Source organism: Leptonychotes weddellii, chromosome 5, assembly GCF_054177405.1.
Source record: "Leptonychotes weddellii isolate Sample4059 chromosome 5, ASM5417740v2, whole genome shotgun sequence".
NCBI lineage: Eukaryota > Metazoa > Chordata > Mammalia > Carnivora > Phocidae > Leptonychotes > Leptonychotes weddellii.
In genome coordinates, this window is record NC_138373.1 from 4,522,617 (window position 1) to 4,538,298 (window position 15,682).

The 15,682-nt window shown below is 39.2% G+C and overlaps 1 protein-coding gene across 3 annotated transcripts in view; it reads right to left on the reverse strand.

The window, feature by feature from the left end:
* Nucleotides 1-15,682, reverse strand: part of USP42 (ubiquitin specific peptidase 42) — a 49,279-nt gene that overhangs the window by 15,325 nt on the left and 18,272 nt on the right. For all 3 annotated transcript variants that reach the window (XM_081819290.1, XM_081819288.1, XM_081819291.1), the window contains exons 4-7: nt 5,132-5,242; nt 2,806-2,908; nt 1,853-1,920; nt 1,082-1,152 (exon numbers count right to left, since the gene is read on the reverse strand). In XM_081819290.1, the coding sequence (XP_081675416.1) occupies nt 1,082-1,152; nt 1,853-1,920; nt 2,806-2,908; nt 5,132-5,242 (353 nt within the window). The remainder of the gene's footprint in view (nt 1-1,081; nt 1,153-1,852; nt 1,921-2,805; nt 2,909-5,131; nt 5,243-15,682) is intronic.

A 15,682-nucleotide genomic window follows, 5' to 3' on the forward strand; every position in this document is an offset into this window, starting at 1 on the left:
CACGGGCCCTCTCACGGCCCTCTGACCGAAGAAAGAAGAGACGACTCAAAGGTCTAAATGCCAATATGAATTTTTATGTAGAAGGAAATTTCTCTTTTATTATGATGTTGACTTTTATACGTGTACCCATCCAATTATTTTCCCCTTGTTAAAAACCATGCAGATCAAAGTGAACGACATGTAAAGAGTTCCTCGCTGCAGCATTTTCAAAAGAACATAAACTGGAAACAAACCAAACACCCATCAGCAAGGAAAGGGGCATGTGCATGGTGGTGCTCACGCTCAGGAGGCCGCCACACGACTGTCAAGGCCCGTGCGCACAGAGAAGCCACCGAGCAGAACTACGGGAAGGTGGCAAGTGGCTAAACAGGCCTAAGGTGTAATCGCATTTTTATAAGCAGTAACTAATGGGTTCTGGAACAGTTTATATCAAATTGTTTTGTTTTTTTTTTAAAGATTTTTATTTTATTTATTTGACAGAGAGAGAGACAGCGAAAGAGGGAACACAAGCAGGGGAAGTGGGAGAGGGAGAAGCAGGCTTCCCACAAAGCAGGGAGCCCAATGCGGGGCTCGATCCCAGGACCCTGGGATCATAACCTGAGCCGAAGGCAGACGCTTAATGACTGAGCCACTCAGGCGCCCCCAGTTTATATCGAATTGTTAAGGGTTCATCCTTAGGAACGGGACCCTCTACACATCTGCAATGTTCCTCATTTCTATCCTAAACATGTATTACATTTGTAATTGGAAAAATAAAAGCTTAACAAAAGATAGGAGCTTAGAAAATGCTAGAAACAAAACAGTTTCTAAACAATGACAATCATCTAAATTGGGTTAATGCAGGCATCAAATTCTGGTTTTATCACAATAATCTATCAAGTGAAAAGTCAAAGGCCAAGAAAAAGTCTGTATGCTCCCTGCTACAAATCTTACATTATCCCCTCTGAATACAGTCGCGGCATATGAACGGTTTCAATTCATATTCTCTAGCAAGTGTAGTCTAAGTTTATAAATGAACTACAGATAAAGTTACACAAAGTCTGTCTTTTTCTAACCTCGCCACCACAATTAGCAAACGTACCTTTATCTCCAACGTTATATCAAGATATGGATCGAACGTATCTGAGACACCTTTGCAATTTAAACACTTGACTGAAATGAAAATAAAACGCAAAGAATAAGCAAAGTGTAATCCTTATGGCAATATCAACTACTGAAATGACAGAACACAAAAATATTAAAATAAAAAATTAAAACAAAGTACATTTTTCAGATTGGGCCAAAAAGTGTTAATACCACACACAGTGTGAACCAAAGTGTCATGAATGTGGCCCACATGTGCTGTTGGTGGAATGTGAACTGGTATAACTTCTTGGAAGGACGACCTGGAGTATCAGAATTTAAAACACACGTACCCTTTAATGCAGAAATTCTAATTACTAAGAACTCATCCTACTTAGACATTTTTACATGAACATAAAGGCACTGTATAAGAAAGTGCCCTGAATGACTAATAGTAATAAAAACACCGAAGAATTAGAAACAACCTCAAAATCCATTGTTAGGGGACTCAAATAAATGGAATTCTTCTTTAGCTGTGAAAGACCATGTTACCTACATGTACCGAAACATAAAAAGACTTCTCATGTTAAGAGAAAAAGGAAAGAGATCCATCTAACATACCCCAGTCTGCTCATACACCGGAAAGTACTGGAAGGCTATACTCTAAAGTGGGACAGGGGCTGCCTTTGAGCGGGGTAAGGGAGACACACTCTCCATTGCTAACCCTTTCCTACTGCACTTTTTTAACCACATGCATGTACCTCTTTATCAACCTTAAATAAAACTTTACCTCTAGATCTTAGGTATCCTCCAAATATCTGACAAACGAGGGTGGTAGCCTGGGTGTGTCTGTCTAATCTGAAAAACAAACAGTGATATGAGACAAGAGTTCTACAATAATTATACATGCTGTGACCGAATTTTAAAAGCTATAAAAGAACAAGAACAAAAATCTATAAAAGAACAAGAATTCAAATAGGAAGCCACGAAATAAAAGAATCATCTTGCCTGGACCAGAACACAGTGAGGGTCTGTGGAGAGGTAGAAAGAGATAGGATAGGACTGAGAGAGACTTGACACTGAGGCAGGAATCTGGCCCAGAAGCAAGCAGCAAGGCTGTGACACTGGGTGTGTGGACCGGCTGGTGAAGGCAGGGAGCGCAGAGCGTTCTTCTCTGCTCTGGGGTCCATCATCCAAGCAAGCAGAGGCAAGCCAGTGACAGCGACAGTGGGAGGAGAATAGGAGATCTACCAGGTGTGTTCAGGCAATGCAAGTGGGTTAGGATTTGGTATCTAGTCGTCCTCGAAATCTTCCTCTTGAGGCTGCATTTAGATTTTAAGGAATAAACTGCAGGAATTGGTAACTGACCAGACTAAGGAAGATTCAGGGAACACACACAGATTTCAGAGGCTGGAGAGGAGCAGAAAAAATGCTGGGCACAACTAGAAAGGAAAAGTGGTTAGTTTTAGATCTGCAAAGGGATGCTGATACTCAGAAACTGAGTAATGGCAAAACCAATCCCCAATTCCTGACATCTGTAATTAAACCCACATTGTTATAGTAAGCACACCCTTCAAATTTTTCTATCGTTTTAAAATGATGGAAATCACCTGAGGCAGAGGCAGTGCAAAGTCAAAGTGAAGCAAACACAGAGCTCTGTGCATTCATCGTAAAAGGCAAAACTGAACTCCAGTAAGCCAGCGATGCCAAGGGGAGAAGTGACCAATGCTTTGCTGTACTCACTTATTGCTGCCATTCAAGCATGCTTTTTGCATAGCATCAACAGTGTATTGAAGGAATTCGTGGGCATCTTCTTGGTTTCCAAAGCGGAAGTGCCTAGCTATACCTGTGAAGTTTAAGACAAAGCTTTATCATCACATGGGATACGCCCCGGCTGTACCCCCCAGACATTCTATCTAATGACCATCTGTCGGTTTGAATACACCTGCTAATTATTTTATGAGGACACAGCACTAACACACACTATCCTGAGAACAGCGAGGACCACGCCCTTTAGACCATTACAAGTGCACATGGCCTAGAGCTCCTGAGAGCCCAGAGACTCCAGGTCTGCAGGAAGTTAATAAAACTGTACTTGAATAAATTCAACTTTAGCTGTATTATCTCAAAAATTTGTTCAAAACGTTATGTTTGTTTGAAAGGTGATGTTAGCGCACACAATCTTAAATTCAGTGCTAGATCTCCCTAAGAGAATCCACAGCAAACATAAATGTCTGAATCCATCTCAGTTCTGTCTCAACAACCCACAGAACACACTGTGTGCTCAGCATCTCTGCAGCCTTGCTTCTAATGGACTAAATGGCTGCAAGACAAAATGACATAATAAAAAACAACAGCGGGGCGCCTGGGTGGCTCAGTTGGTTAAGCGACTGCCTTCAGCTCAGGTCATGATCCCGGAGTCCCGGGATCGAGTCCCACATCGGGCTTCCTGCTCAGCGGGGAGTCTGCTTCTCCCTCTGACTCTCCCCCCTCTCATGCTCTCTCTCTCTCTCAAATAAATAAAAATCTTTGAAAACAAACAAACAAAAAACAGCATAGACAATATCACAATAAAACATGAATAGAACAATTTCTATACATGAATATACAGAAATACATACTAGCTTGAGTCAGAGGAAATTGCCCGTATTCCGCCGGTTCTGCCTATAAAAATGGCAATCTCATGATCCTGCCACGTGTGTGGGGTTACGTGAGCTCACAGATATACGTGCACACAAGCAGCGATAACCTTTTCTTAAAGTCTAGTTTTAAAAATAATTAATCTTTCCTTATATGTACAAAATTAAACAAACAAAATTTCCCCTGGCTAAAATTCTGCCAGGATCCAACACTGCTTAAAAAATGTTTGCGTTGTCTCCTCTGGCCTGTTAATACTGCCGAGGGCCAATAGAACACCTCTTAATCTTCAGCAGCTTTTTAGGCAAAAGGATTATAGATTGTCACTGTATAATTATCCACCCCTGTAATTACCCTGCTAGATTCCAGATTAACAGTTAGGGTTCCTTTTTTATTTGCACGCATTTTTTACCTTCTAACTCAGTTAATTAAGATGATGTAAAAGTTTATTACAAAACCACACAGAAAGTGCATTAAGGCATTTCACGTACCTTAGTAGGGTCATTTTAACGCAAAAGAAAATTTTCAAGTCATTTAAAAATTAAATAGAAAAAGTGAAATTTATCCACAAATTTGCTGTTATGAGTTTAAATGTTCCTTTAAGAGTATAATTAACTTTAGTTTGATAATTCCTAACGCTATACATAGCATAATGCTCATTCACTGAATTAAAACCAATTCAAAACTATTTAAAGAAACCTGTGGGACAATATTTATAGTATAACTCAGCATAGTAATCCAAATACCTGGTGGAAAAAATCATTGTAAAACTTATCAATGAATTCATGAACAAAGTGAGGTGTTTTTTTTTAAGATTTTATTTATTTACTTGAGATGGAGAGAGAGAGAGAGAGAGAGAGACAGAGACACAGAGAGAGTGAGCACAAGCAGGGGGAGAGGCAGGCAGAGGGAGAAGCAGGCTCCCCACTGAGCAGGGAGCCCGATGCAGGGCTGGATCCCAGGACTCCGAGACCACGACCCGAGCCAAAGGCAGACGCTCAACCGAATGAGCCACCCAGGCACCCCTAACAAAGTGAGTTTTTAAAATTTTTAAATTTGTGGGGTGCCTGAGTGGCTCAGTCAGTTTAATGTCTGACTCTTGATCTCAGCTCAGATCTTGATCTCATAGTTGTGAGTTTGAGCCCCACGCTGGCACTAGTGTGGGGCACTAGCGTGGAGCCTACTTTAAAAAAAAAATTAATTTGCTTATATTAAACTGAATACCTTATTACACTGTCATCTTCTGTGGTTTCAAAGTGTGTTTCTATACTAAATGTTTTACTAAAGATTTGTTATCAATTAAAGCCATACCCACGTACGATAAAACATGTTTGTTTTCTACAATACACCAGGAGCTCACCTTTTACCAGTTAGGCGTTTAAGACCAATTACCTAACAAACACTAACATAAACTACTACAGATGATACTTACGCCGCATCTCATTAATGACAAACATCGGCTTAATAACATCCCCAGGATTACTGAGTGCCTGAGTGATATGTGCTTGCATTGTACACATCATACAAAATCCTTCTGCATGACCTGAAAGATAAGACCATAATCCTCCAAATTAGCAAAATATGACTTCATACAGACATCACAGAACATTTTAAATAAGGGGCACAAACCTGAAGTGAAGTAACAACAACAGCTACTGTGTGTCACACCTTGAACTACATACTTTCATTCATTCTCATTTAATTCTCTAACAAACCCAAGTGATAAGTATACACTGGCTCAGTTTTATAAGAGAAGAAACTGAGGCTCAGAGAGTTAAAATTTTGCCCAGTGTCAAACCGTATTAAGTGGAAGACACATACTGGACTCAAAATTCTCTTCATATTCAAAGCCTGTGTTCTTAACTACTCTTTATACTGGAAAAGTAAGTTTTCTCTTATACTAGTATTTGCCTCAAACAGTAAAAAAAAAAAAAAAAAAGTCACCATACAAGAGGCTGAAAGCCTCTCCATATTATATTCTGGTCTTGTCGGCCATATCAGGGGTCTCTGTTGCATATTCTTCTTCTTTTCTTCTTCCTTTTTACAACTTTAAAAAAATGTGAAAACCATTCTTAGCTCATGACTAACTGGTTCTACTGGTATCTTGTGAGCAGAGGCCACAAATGCCGCTAAACATCCTACAAGAAGCCCAGGCCAGCCCCCACAACAAAGCATTATCTGATTCTAAACATCAATAGTGCTGAGATTGAGAAACTCTGCCTTAAACTAAAGGCTGCTCAGAACCTGTCTAACAAAGCTTTAAAAGCTTTGAAAGGTTCAAACCATTTCCAAGTGACGTAACTGTGTCCCAGAAAAAAAGCTCAAAAATATTTATAGGAATAAAAAAAAACCCTCCAGCACCCCAAAACATAAAGTTCTAATCAAAGACCACAAGACATGCAAAGATGCAGGAATGACCAATAACAAGGAGAAAATAAACAGAAACAGACCCAGAAATGGCACAAATAATAGACGCAAAGACAATGACGTTAAAAAAGACCTTGTACACATAATCAATCACATGTTCAAGGAGGTAGAAAAGAACAAGAGCATGTTAGGGAGAGCCAAGAGCCAATGTGTTTTACAGGTGAAAAGTAGAATCTCAAGATGAAAAACACACCAGGCGAGATTAACAATAGATTAGACAGAGGGGAGAAAAGATCAGTGAACTTGAAGACTTTGCAACAGAAATCATCCATAATGAATCATACACACACAAACTCAAAACAACAACAACAAACAGATAAGCTTATCAGTGAGCAGCGGGACTCCTTCAAGTTAGTCCCTAAATAGACATGGAATTGGAGTCTGAAGGGACAGAACAAATATCTCAGGAAATGATGACTGTGTACAGAGAGCACAAGGGAGATTTTTAGAGTGATTCTACAGTTTTGTGTCCTGAAGCGGTAGTGGTGTGCATGAACGTGTACCTGTGTTAAAGTTCACAGAATGATACACCAGAAAAGGTTAATGGTGCTCCATTTACAAAAATAAAAGTTTTTTCTAATGACTAGAAGCCACACAAATTTGAAACAGTACATTTACAGATCATTTGGGATTTCCCAAACAGAAAACAAGAGACAACTACACAAAGAACCACTCAATCAGACTGCTGAGAACAGTGACAGCATCATAAAAGCAGTTAGTAATAAAAACATGTACAGAGAAACAAAGGTAAAACTGACAACAGACTTCTTGTCAGAAACAACACAAGACAATGCAGTAACATCTTTTGGGTGTTAGAATAAAAATGTCAACACAGAGTTCTATACCCCATGAAAACATCTTTCGAAAACAAAGACGAGATTTTCACTTCTGGGAAGATGGAATAAAAGTTCCTTTCCCTATTCCTTCCACGAAGTACAAAAGCCCCGGACACAAAACATAAGAAGCAAACATAAGAAGACTGTGAAAGAGAGAGTAAAAGACAAGCTAGCAACTCTGGAACCCAAGGAATGACACTGTGGTGAGTTCCCTGGGTTTTCTTTGTGCCTCATATAGTCCAGAGCTGAAGAAGCCAGCAACCTGGAAACACGAACAAATAGAACAAAGCCTCAATGAAAGCCTGCTCTCTCTTTAGCCAAAAGACCAGGAAAAGGGAGCTTGGCAAGACAGAAAACCTTTAGACAGTAATTCTCTACACTGGCCACAAGTCTCAGAAAAACTATGACCCCCCGACCCCTAGGCCAACAAAGGCCAAGTGGGCAGCCTAAACTTCCACTGGCCAGGCTGTAATGAGGAATCCCAAGCCACCCACTGGAGCAGTGTTAGAGAAGATGGATTAGGAGCTGGAACTTTCATCCACACTGGGTGATAACAAACCACACTCCATCCCACAGCAAAGACCAAGTCAGGAACCTGGACTTCTACCCCACCCCCTGGTAGTAAAGAAGACGCCCTCCAATTCTCCACTGGGGTAGTTTCAGAATCAGGACTTTCGTCATCACCCGGTAGTACAAAGCCTGGTGTCAGTGGAGACCAGGTGAGGAGCAGGAATGAGGAGCCCCAACCCCTGCCCCATCCCATGAGTGTCAATGGAGACTGAGTAGGGAAGCTGGACTTCTACCTCAATCTAATACTACTTCCTTTGCCAGAGTGGTATCACAGAAAGTCAGCTGAAACAATCAACAGATAATATCCACATAAAATTTCTAACATAAAAATGTCCAGGTTTCAAGTGAAAATCACTCATCATACCAAGAACCAAGAATTTCTCAACTGGGTGAAAAAAGACAATAAAGAGAGGCCAAAATTCAGATGACAGAGATGTTAGAATTATATAACAAAGGATTTAAAGAAACCATGATAAAAATGACTCAACAGACAGTTATGAACACACTAGAAACAAATGAAAAATATAGAGACTCAACAAAGAAACAGGAGATATAAAGAACCAAATGGAAACTTTAGAAATGAAAAATACAATAATCAAAATAAGCTCAGTGCATAAGCTAGACAGAAGAATGGAGGTTACAGAAGAAAGAAGCAGTAAACATGAAGACAGAACAATAGAAATTACGTACTCTGAACAACAGAGAGAAAACAGACTGGGGGAAAAATGAACAGGGCATCAGGGACCTGTAGGACTCTAATAAAACATCTAGCACACATGTCATCAGACTCCCAGAAGGAAATGAGAGACTAAGCTGGGCTAAAAAAGTATTACAAGAAATGAAGGCTGAAAATTTCCCACATTTGGTGAAAGAAGTCTCTACAGATTCAAGGAGCTGAGCAAACCCCATCAAGAAAAAAAGAAATCTATGCCAAAACACATCATAATTAAACTTCTGAAAATCAAAGACAGAAAAAAATCTTGAAAGCAGTGAAAGAAAAACAATACCTTACCTATAAAAGTGTATGAAAAAAACAAAAGAAAAATGACAGGAAACTGCAGATCAAAAACTGTGGAGGCCAGATGAAGTGGCAAAACAATTTTCAAGGTCTGAAAGAAAAAGACTGTAACCCAGAATCCTATGCACAGTGGAAACACTCTTCAGGAATGAAGGCAAAATCAAGACATTCTCAGATGAAGCAAAACTAAGAAAACTTGTCATGAGTAGACATATCCTAAAAGAATGATTAAGGGAAGTTCTCTCAACAAAAAGGAAATGATTTTTTAAAAAAAGAAACCCTAAAAAAAAATTTTTTTTTTTTAATTTTAAAAAATAAAAAAAGAAACCCTAGAACATCAAAAAGGAAGAAAAGGGGCACCTGAGTGGCTCAGTCATTTGTGCGTTAGACTCTTAGTTTTAGCTCAGGTTGTGATCTTGGGATCGTGGGACTGAGCTCCATGTCAGGCTCCACACTCAGCATGGAGTCTGCTCATCCCTCTTCCTCCCCCCACTTGCACTCTCTATAAGTAAATAAAATCTTAAAAAAAAAAAAAAAAGACTTAAGACCTGATCTGTCAATAAAAAACGTAAATGTTCTAAATACACCAATTAAAAAACCCAGATTAACAATGTAGATTGAAAAACATGACTAAACCATATGATATCTATAAGAAACTCACTGCAAATATAACAGTATAGACAGGCTGAAAGAAGAAGGATGGAAAAAGATCTGTCATGCAAAAATTAATTCAAAGAAAGTTAAAATGGCTATATTAATATAGCAGACAAAGCAGACTTCAGAACAAAGAAAGCTACCAAACATAGGGACATTATCAAAAATCCATCTATATAGGGCGCCTGGGTGGCTCAGTTGGTTGGGCGACTGCTTTCGGCTCAGGTCATGATCCTGGAGTCCCAGGATCGAGTCCCGCATCGGGCTCCCTGCTCGGCAGGGAGCCTGCTTCTCCCTCTGACCCTCACCCCTCTCATGTGCTCTCTCTCTCTCATTCTCTCTGTCTCAAGTAAATAAATAAAATCTTTAAAAAAAAAAAAATCCATCTATATATATATAGCAATCCTAAATGTGTTTGTACCAAACAACAAAGTTGCAAAATACATGAACTAAATTCTAATAGAACTGAAAACAGACACAGAGAAATCCACAACTACAGCTGGAAACCTCACTATCCTTCTGTTAATAAATGAACAACTAGAAAATCAACAAGGATACAGAACTCAGCAATATCATCAGCCAATGGGATATGGCCAGTTTATAGAACACTTCACACAACAGCGGAATACAAATTCATTTCAAGCGTTCGTGGAACATACACCAAAATAGACCATATCCTGGCTCACTAAACAAACGTCAAAAATTTTAGGAGAATTAAAATAATAAAAGGTATGTTTTTTGCCACACTGGAATCATACTAGAGATTAGAGAGAGATAACAAGAAAAACAATAAACACCTGGAAACTAAGTAACATGCTTCTATATAATCCATGGATCAAAGACTAAGTCTCAAGGGAAATTTAAAAATGCACTGAACTGAATGAAAATGAAAAGGCAACATATCAAAAATTTGGAGACACAGCTAAAGAAGTGCTGAAAGAGAAACATATAGCCATTACCAATATTAGAAACAAACCAAGGATAACAATATAGACCCTGCAGATACCAAAAATTGATTTTGTAATTTAAAAACTCACAAGAAGGAAATCTCCAGGCCAAGATAGTTTCACTGATAAATTCTACTAAATGTTTAAATAAGAATTTACATCAATTCTATATAATCTCTTCAAAAATACAGAAAAGGAATTAATATATCCCAAATTCATTCTGTAAAACTAGTATTACCCTGATACCAAACAAAAATGGCATAAAACCAGAAAATTACAGACCAACATCTCTCATGAATATATAAAAACCCTTAATAAATATTACAAATAAAATTCAACAAAATATAAAAACAATTACACATCAGAGGAGAAAAGAAAAGATGGCGGCCAAGTAGGAGGACCCTAGGCTCACCTCGTTCCATGAATACAAGATAATTATCAAATCATCCTAAATATCCTAGAATTGATTTGAGGACTGGCAGAACAAACTCCACAACTGAAGGTAGAGAAGAGGCCAAATGAAGAAGGCAGGAAGTGCAGAGATGCAGACTGGGAGAGAAGATGTGGCAACTGCAGTGGGGAGGGAGCTGTGAACACAGAGAAGGGCGAGAGAGAAACTAGCACACAGGCCAGCGTACAGGGAAGATGAATCCCCATAGCAATTGGCTTGGAAAGCAAAAGGGTCCAAATTTCATGAGTTCTTACAACCAGGGGGGCTTAAAGTCTGGTGTTTTAAAGGTCAGAGGGCTTGGCTCTGGCAGAGCTCAGAAGACATTGGTCAGTTGCTCATCTTGAATGGTGTCCCAGAGAAACAGCGTTCACGGAGAGACCACCTGAGAAACAAAGGAACTGACCTGTGCCATTTCTCCCTCCCACCCTCAGCATAAACACAGAGCCAACTGTGAGAACCAGCGCAGCACCAACACTACCTAACTTGCTTACACCAAGCTTGCCTGTGTTCTGGAAGAACCACCCTTCTCAGTCACACTTGCCTTAGTCCTGGTGCAGCAGGTCCCTCCCCAAGAAGACCGGCCCCAAACCCCTGCCAACACCTGTCTCCCCACCAGGGTGTTTTGCGAGGCCTTGGTTCTGGGCAGCACAGTAACAGGTCTCATTTTACTAGCAGACCAGAACACAGCTAGTTAAAAGTCACCACATTCAAGCCAGGGACCAACACTGCCCAACACTGGCAAAGAGAGCCTCTGCAAACAACTGGATGAAAAATAAAGTAGCTAAAATACAACAGCAGAGCACACGTATTACACACTGGAGACATCCCAGAAGTGCCAGGCCTTGGGGACCAGGAGACACTACATTGCAGGGCACTTATAAGACCTCTTCTTCATAAAGCCATTACCCTCTAGAACGGGGAGCCATAAGTGACTTTCCTAATACACAGAAATAGGCACAGAGACTTAGACAAAATGAGAAGACAGAGGAGTTTGTCTCATATGAAAGAACAGGAAGGCCATGGCCAGACATCTAAGCAAAACAGTTATAAGTAACATGCCTGATGGGGAGAATTTAAAACAATGATCATAAGGATACTCACTGGATTTGAGAAAAGAGTGGAGGACATCAGTGAGACCATTAACACAGAGATAAGGAATAACATAGCAGAGATGAAGGACTCAATAAATGAAATGAGAAATGCACTTGATGGAATGAACAGCAGGCTGGAAGAAGAACAAATTAATGGCCTAGAAGACAGAGTAATGGAAAGTAATCAAGGTGAACAAAAGAGAGAAAAAAGAATTATGCAAAACGAGAATAGACTTCCGGAACTCGGTGACTCCATCAAACATAATATTCATATTACAGGGATCCCAGAAGAAGAAGAGAGAGAAAGGGGGGCGGAGAATTTATTTCAAGAAATAATAGCTGAACACTTCCCTAATCTGGGGAAGTAAACAGATACGAGATCCAGGAGGCACATAGAACCCCCAACAAAATCCACAAAAGCAGATACACACCAAAACATATTGTAATTAAAATGGCAAAATATAGTCATAAAGAAAAAATATTAAAAGCAGCAAGACAAAAGAAGACAGCTACATACAAAGGAAACCCCTTAAGGCTATCAGCAGATTTTTCAGCAGAAATTTTTCAAGCCAGAAAGGAATGGCATAATATAGTCAAAGTGCTGAATGGGAAAAACCTGCAGCAGAGAATACTCTATCCAGCAAGGCCAGCATTCAGAATAGAAGGAGAGACAAAGAGTTTCCCAAACAAAACCTAAAGGAGTTTGTGGCCACTAAACCAGTCCTTCAAGAAAGTTTGAAAGGGGACTTTTTGAGTGGAAAAGAAAGACCAAAAATGACAATATGGAGGTAGGAAATCCAAAGCAGTAAAAATGAATATTTCTTAAAAAAATCAGTCAAGGAATTAACAAAACAAAAGGATGTAAAATATGACACCATATATCTAAAACGTGGGGAGGAGTAAGAACGGGTTCAAATTTAAACAATCATCCACTTAATATAGACTGCTATATGTAGAAAATGTTATATACGAACCTAATTGTAACCACAAATCAAAAACCACTAATAATTATGCAAAGAATAAAGAAAAAGAAATCCAAATATATCCCTAAAGAAAACGAGCAAACCATGAAAGAGAAAAAGACAAGAAAGAAGCAGGGAAAATCTTCAGAAACAACCACAAAACAAGTAATAAATTCAATACATACCTATCAATAATTACTTTGAATGTAAATGGACTAAAGACTTCAATCAAAAGACACAGGGTGACAGAATGGATTAAAAAAACAAGACCCATTGATATGCTGCCTACAAAAGACTCATTTTAAACCCAAAGACACCTGCAGATTGAAAGTGAGGGGATGGAGGACGCCTGGGTGGTCAGTCGGTTAAGCATCTGCCTTCAGCTCAGGTCATAATCCCGGGGTCCTGGGATCGAGCCCCACATCAGGCTCCCTGCTTAGCGGGGAGCCTGCTTCTCCCTCTACCTGCTCTGCCTGCCCCTTCCCGTTTGTGCACTCTCTCTCTCTGACAAATAAATAAAATCTTAAAATAAATAAATAAATAAATAAAAAGAAAGTGAGGGGATGGAGAAATATTTATCATGCAAATGGATGTCAAAAGAAAGCCTGAGTAGAAATATTTATATCAGACAAAACAGATGTTAAAACAAGGACTGTAAAAAAGAGACAAGCACACTATATAATAACGAAGGGGACAGTGCAATAAGAAGATATAGCAACTGTAAATATTTATGCACCCAACATGGGAGCACCCAAATATATAAAACAGTTAATAACAAACATAAAGGAATTAATCAATAACAATACAATAATAGGAGACTTTAACACCCCACTTAGATCAATGAACAGATCATTTAAACAGGACATCAACAAGGAAACAATGTCTTTGAATGACACACTGGACCAAGTGGATTTAATATATTCAGAACATTCCATCCTAAAACAGCAGAATACACATGGAACACTCTCCAGATCACATATTAGCCCACAAAATAAGCCTCAACAAATTTAAAAAGACTGAAGTCATACCACGCATCTTTTCTGACCACGAGGCTATGAAACTAGAAGTCAACCACAAGAAAAAATCTGAAAAGACCACAAATACATGGGGGCTAAATGACATGCTACTAAAAATGAATGGGTCACCAAGGAAATAAAACAAAAAATTTAAAAATACACAGAAACGAATGAAAATGAAAACACAATGGTTCAAGACCTCTGGGATACAGCAAAAGCAGTTCTAAGAGGGCAGATTATAGCAATAAAGACCTACTTGTTTTGGTAATTCCTTGACTGATTTTTTTAAGAAATATTCATTTTTACTGCTTTGGGTTTCCTACCTCCATACTGTCATTTTTTTTTTTTAATATTTTATTTATTTATTTGACAGAGAGAGAGACAGCGAGAGGGAACACAAGCAGAGGGAGTGGGAGAGAGAGAAGCAGGCTTCCCGCTGAGCAGAGAGCCCGATGTGGGGCTCGATTCCAGGACCCTGGGATCATGACCTGAGCCGAAGGCAGACACTTAACGACTGAGCCACCCAGGCGCCCCTCCATATTGTCATTTTTGGTCTTTCTTTTCCACTCAAAAAGTCCCCTTTCAAAATTTCTTGAAGGACTTCAAGAAGAAGAAAAATCTCAAATAACCTATCCTTGCACCTACAGGAGCTAGAAAAAGAACAACCACCAAAACCTAAAACCAGCATAAGGAAGGAAATAATAAACATTAGAGCAGAAATAAATTATATAGAAACCAAAAAAATAATAGAACAGATCAATGAAACCAGGAGCTGTTTCTTTGGGGGAAAAAAAAAATCAATAAAACTGAACCTCTAGCCAGACTTATCAAGAAAAAAAGAGGAAGGACCCAAATCAATAAAATCACAAATGACAGAGGAAAGTAACAACAAACACCACAAAAATATAAACAATCATAAGAGAATATTATGAAAAACTATTTGCCGGGGTGCCTGCGCGGCTCAGTCGTTAAGCGTCTGCCTTCAGCTCGGGTCATGATCCCAGGGTTCCGGGATCAAGTCCCGCATGGGGCTCCCTGCTCAGCGGGAAGCCTGCTTCTCCCTCTCCCACTCCCCCTGCTTGTGTTCCCTCTCTCGCTGTGTCTGTCAATTAAGTAAATAAAATCTTTAAAAATAATAATAATAAAATTAAAATATAAACTATTTGCCAACTAATTGGACAACGTAGAAGAATTGGACGCATTCCTAGAAACATATAACCTCCCAAAACTGAATCAAGAAGAAACAGAAAATTTGAACAGACTCATTACCAGCAAAGAAATTGAATCAGCAATCGAAAAACTCCCAACAAACAAAAGTCTAGGACCAGATAGCTTCACAGGCAAATTCTACCAAACATTTAAAGAAGAGTTAGTACCTATTCTTTTCAAACTATTCCAAAAAGTAGAAAAAGAATGCAGTTGGAAGTTTTCCTTCCATGAGGTCAACATTACCCCGATACCAAAACCAGATAAAGACACCACTAAAAAAGAGAATGACAGGCCAATATCTCTGATGAACACAGATGCAAAAATCCTCAGCAAAATACTAGTAAACCAAATCCAACAATACATCAGAAGACTCATTCACCACAGTCAAGTGGGATTTACTCCTGGGTTGTAAGAGTGGTTCAATATTCACAAATCAATCAATGTGATACATCACATCAATAGGAGAAAGGATAAGAACCACATGATCATTTCAACAGATGCAGGAAAAGCATCTGACAAAGTACAACATCCATTCATGATAAACACCTTGACAAAGCAGGGTTAGAAAGAACATAACATAACAAAAGCCAAATATGAAAAACTCACAGCTAATGTCATCCTTAATGGGGAAAAACCGAGAGCTTTTCCTCTATGGTCAGGAACAAGACAGGGATGTCCACTCTCAATACTGTTATTCAACACAGTACTGGAAATGCTAGCCACAGCAATCAGACAACAAAAAGAAATAAAAGGCATCCAAACCAGTAAGGAAGATGTAAAACATTCACTACTTGCAGATGAT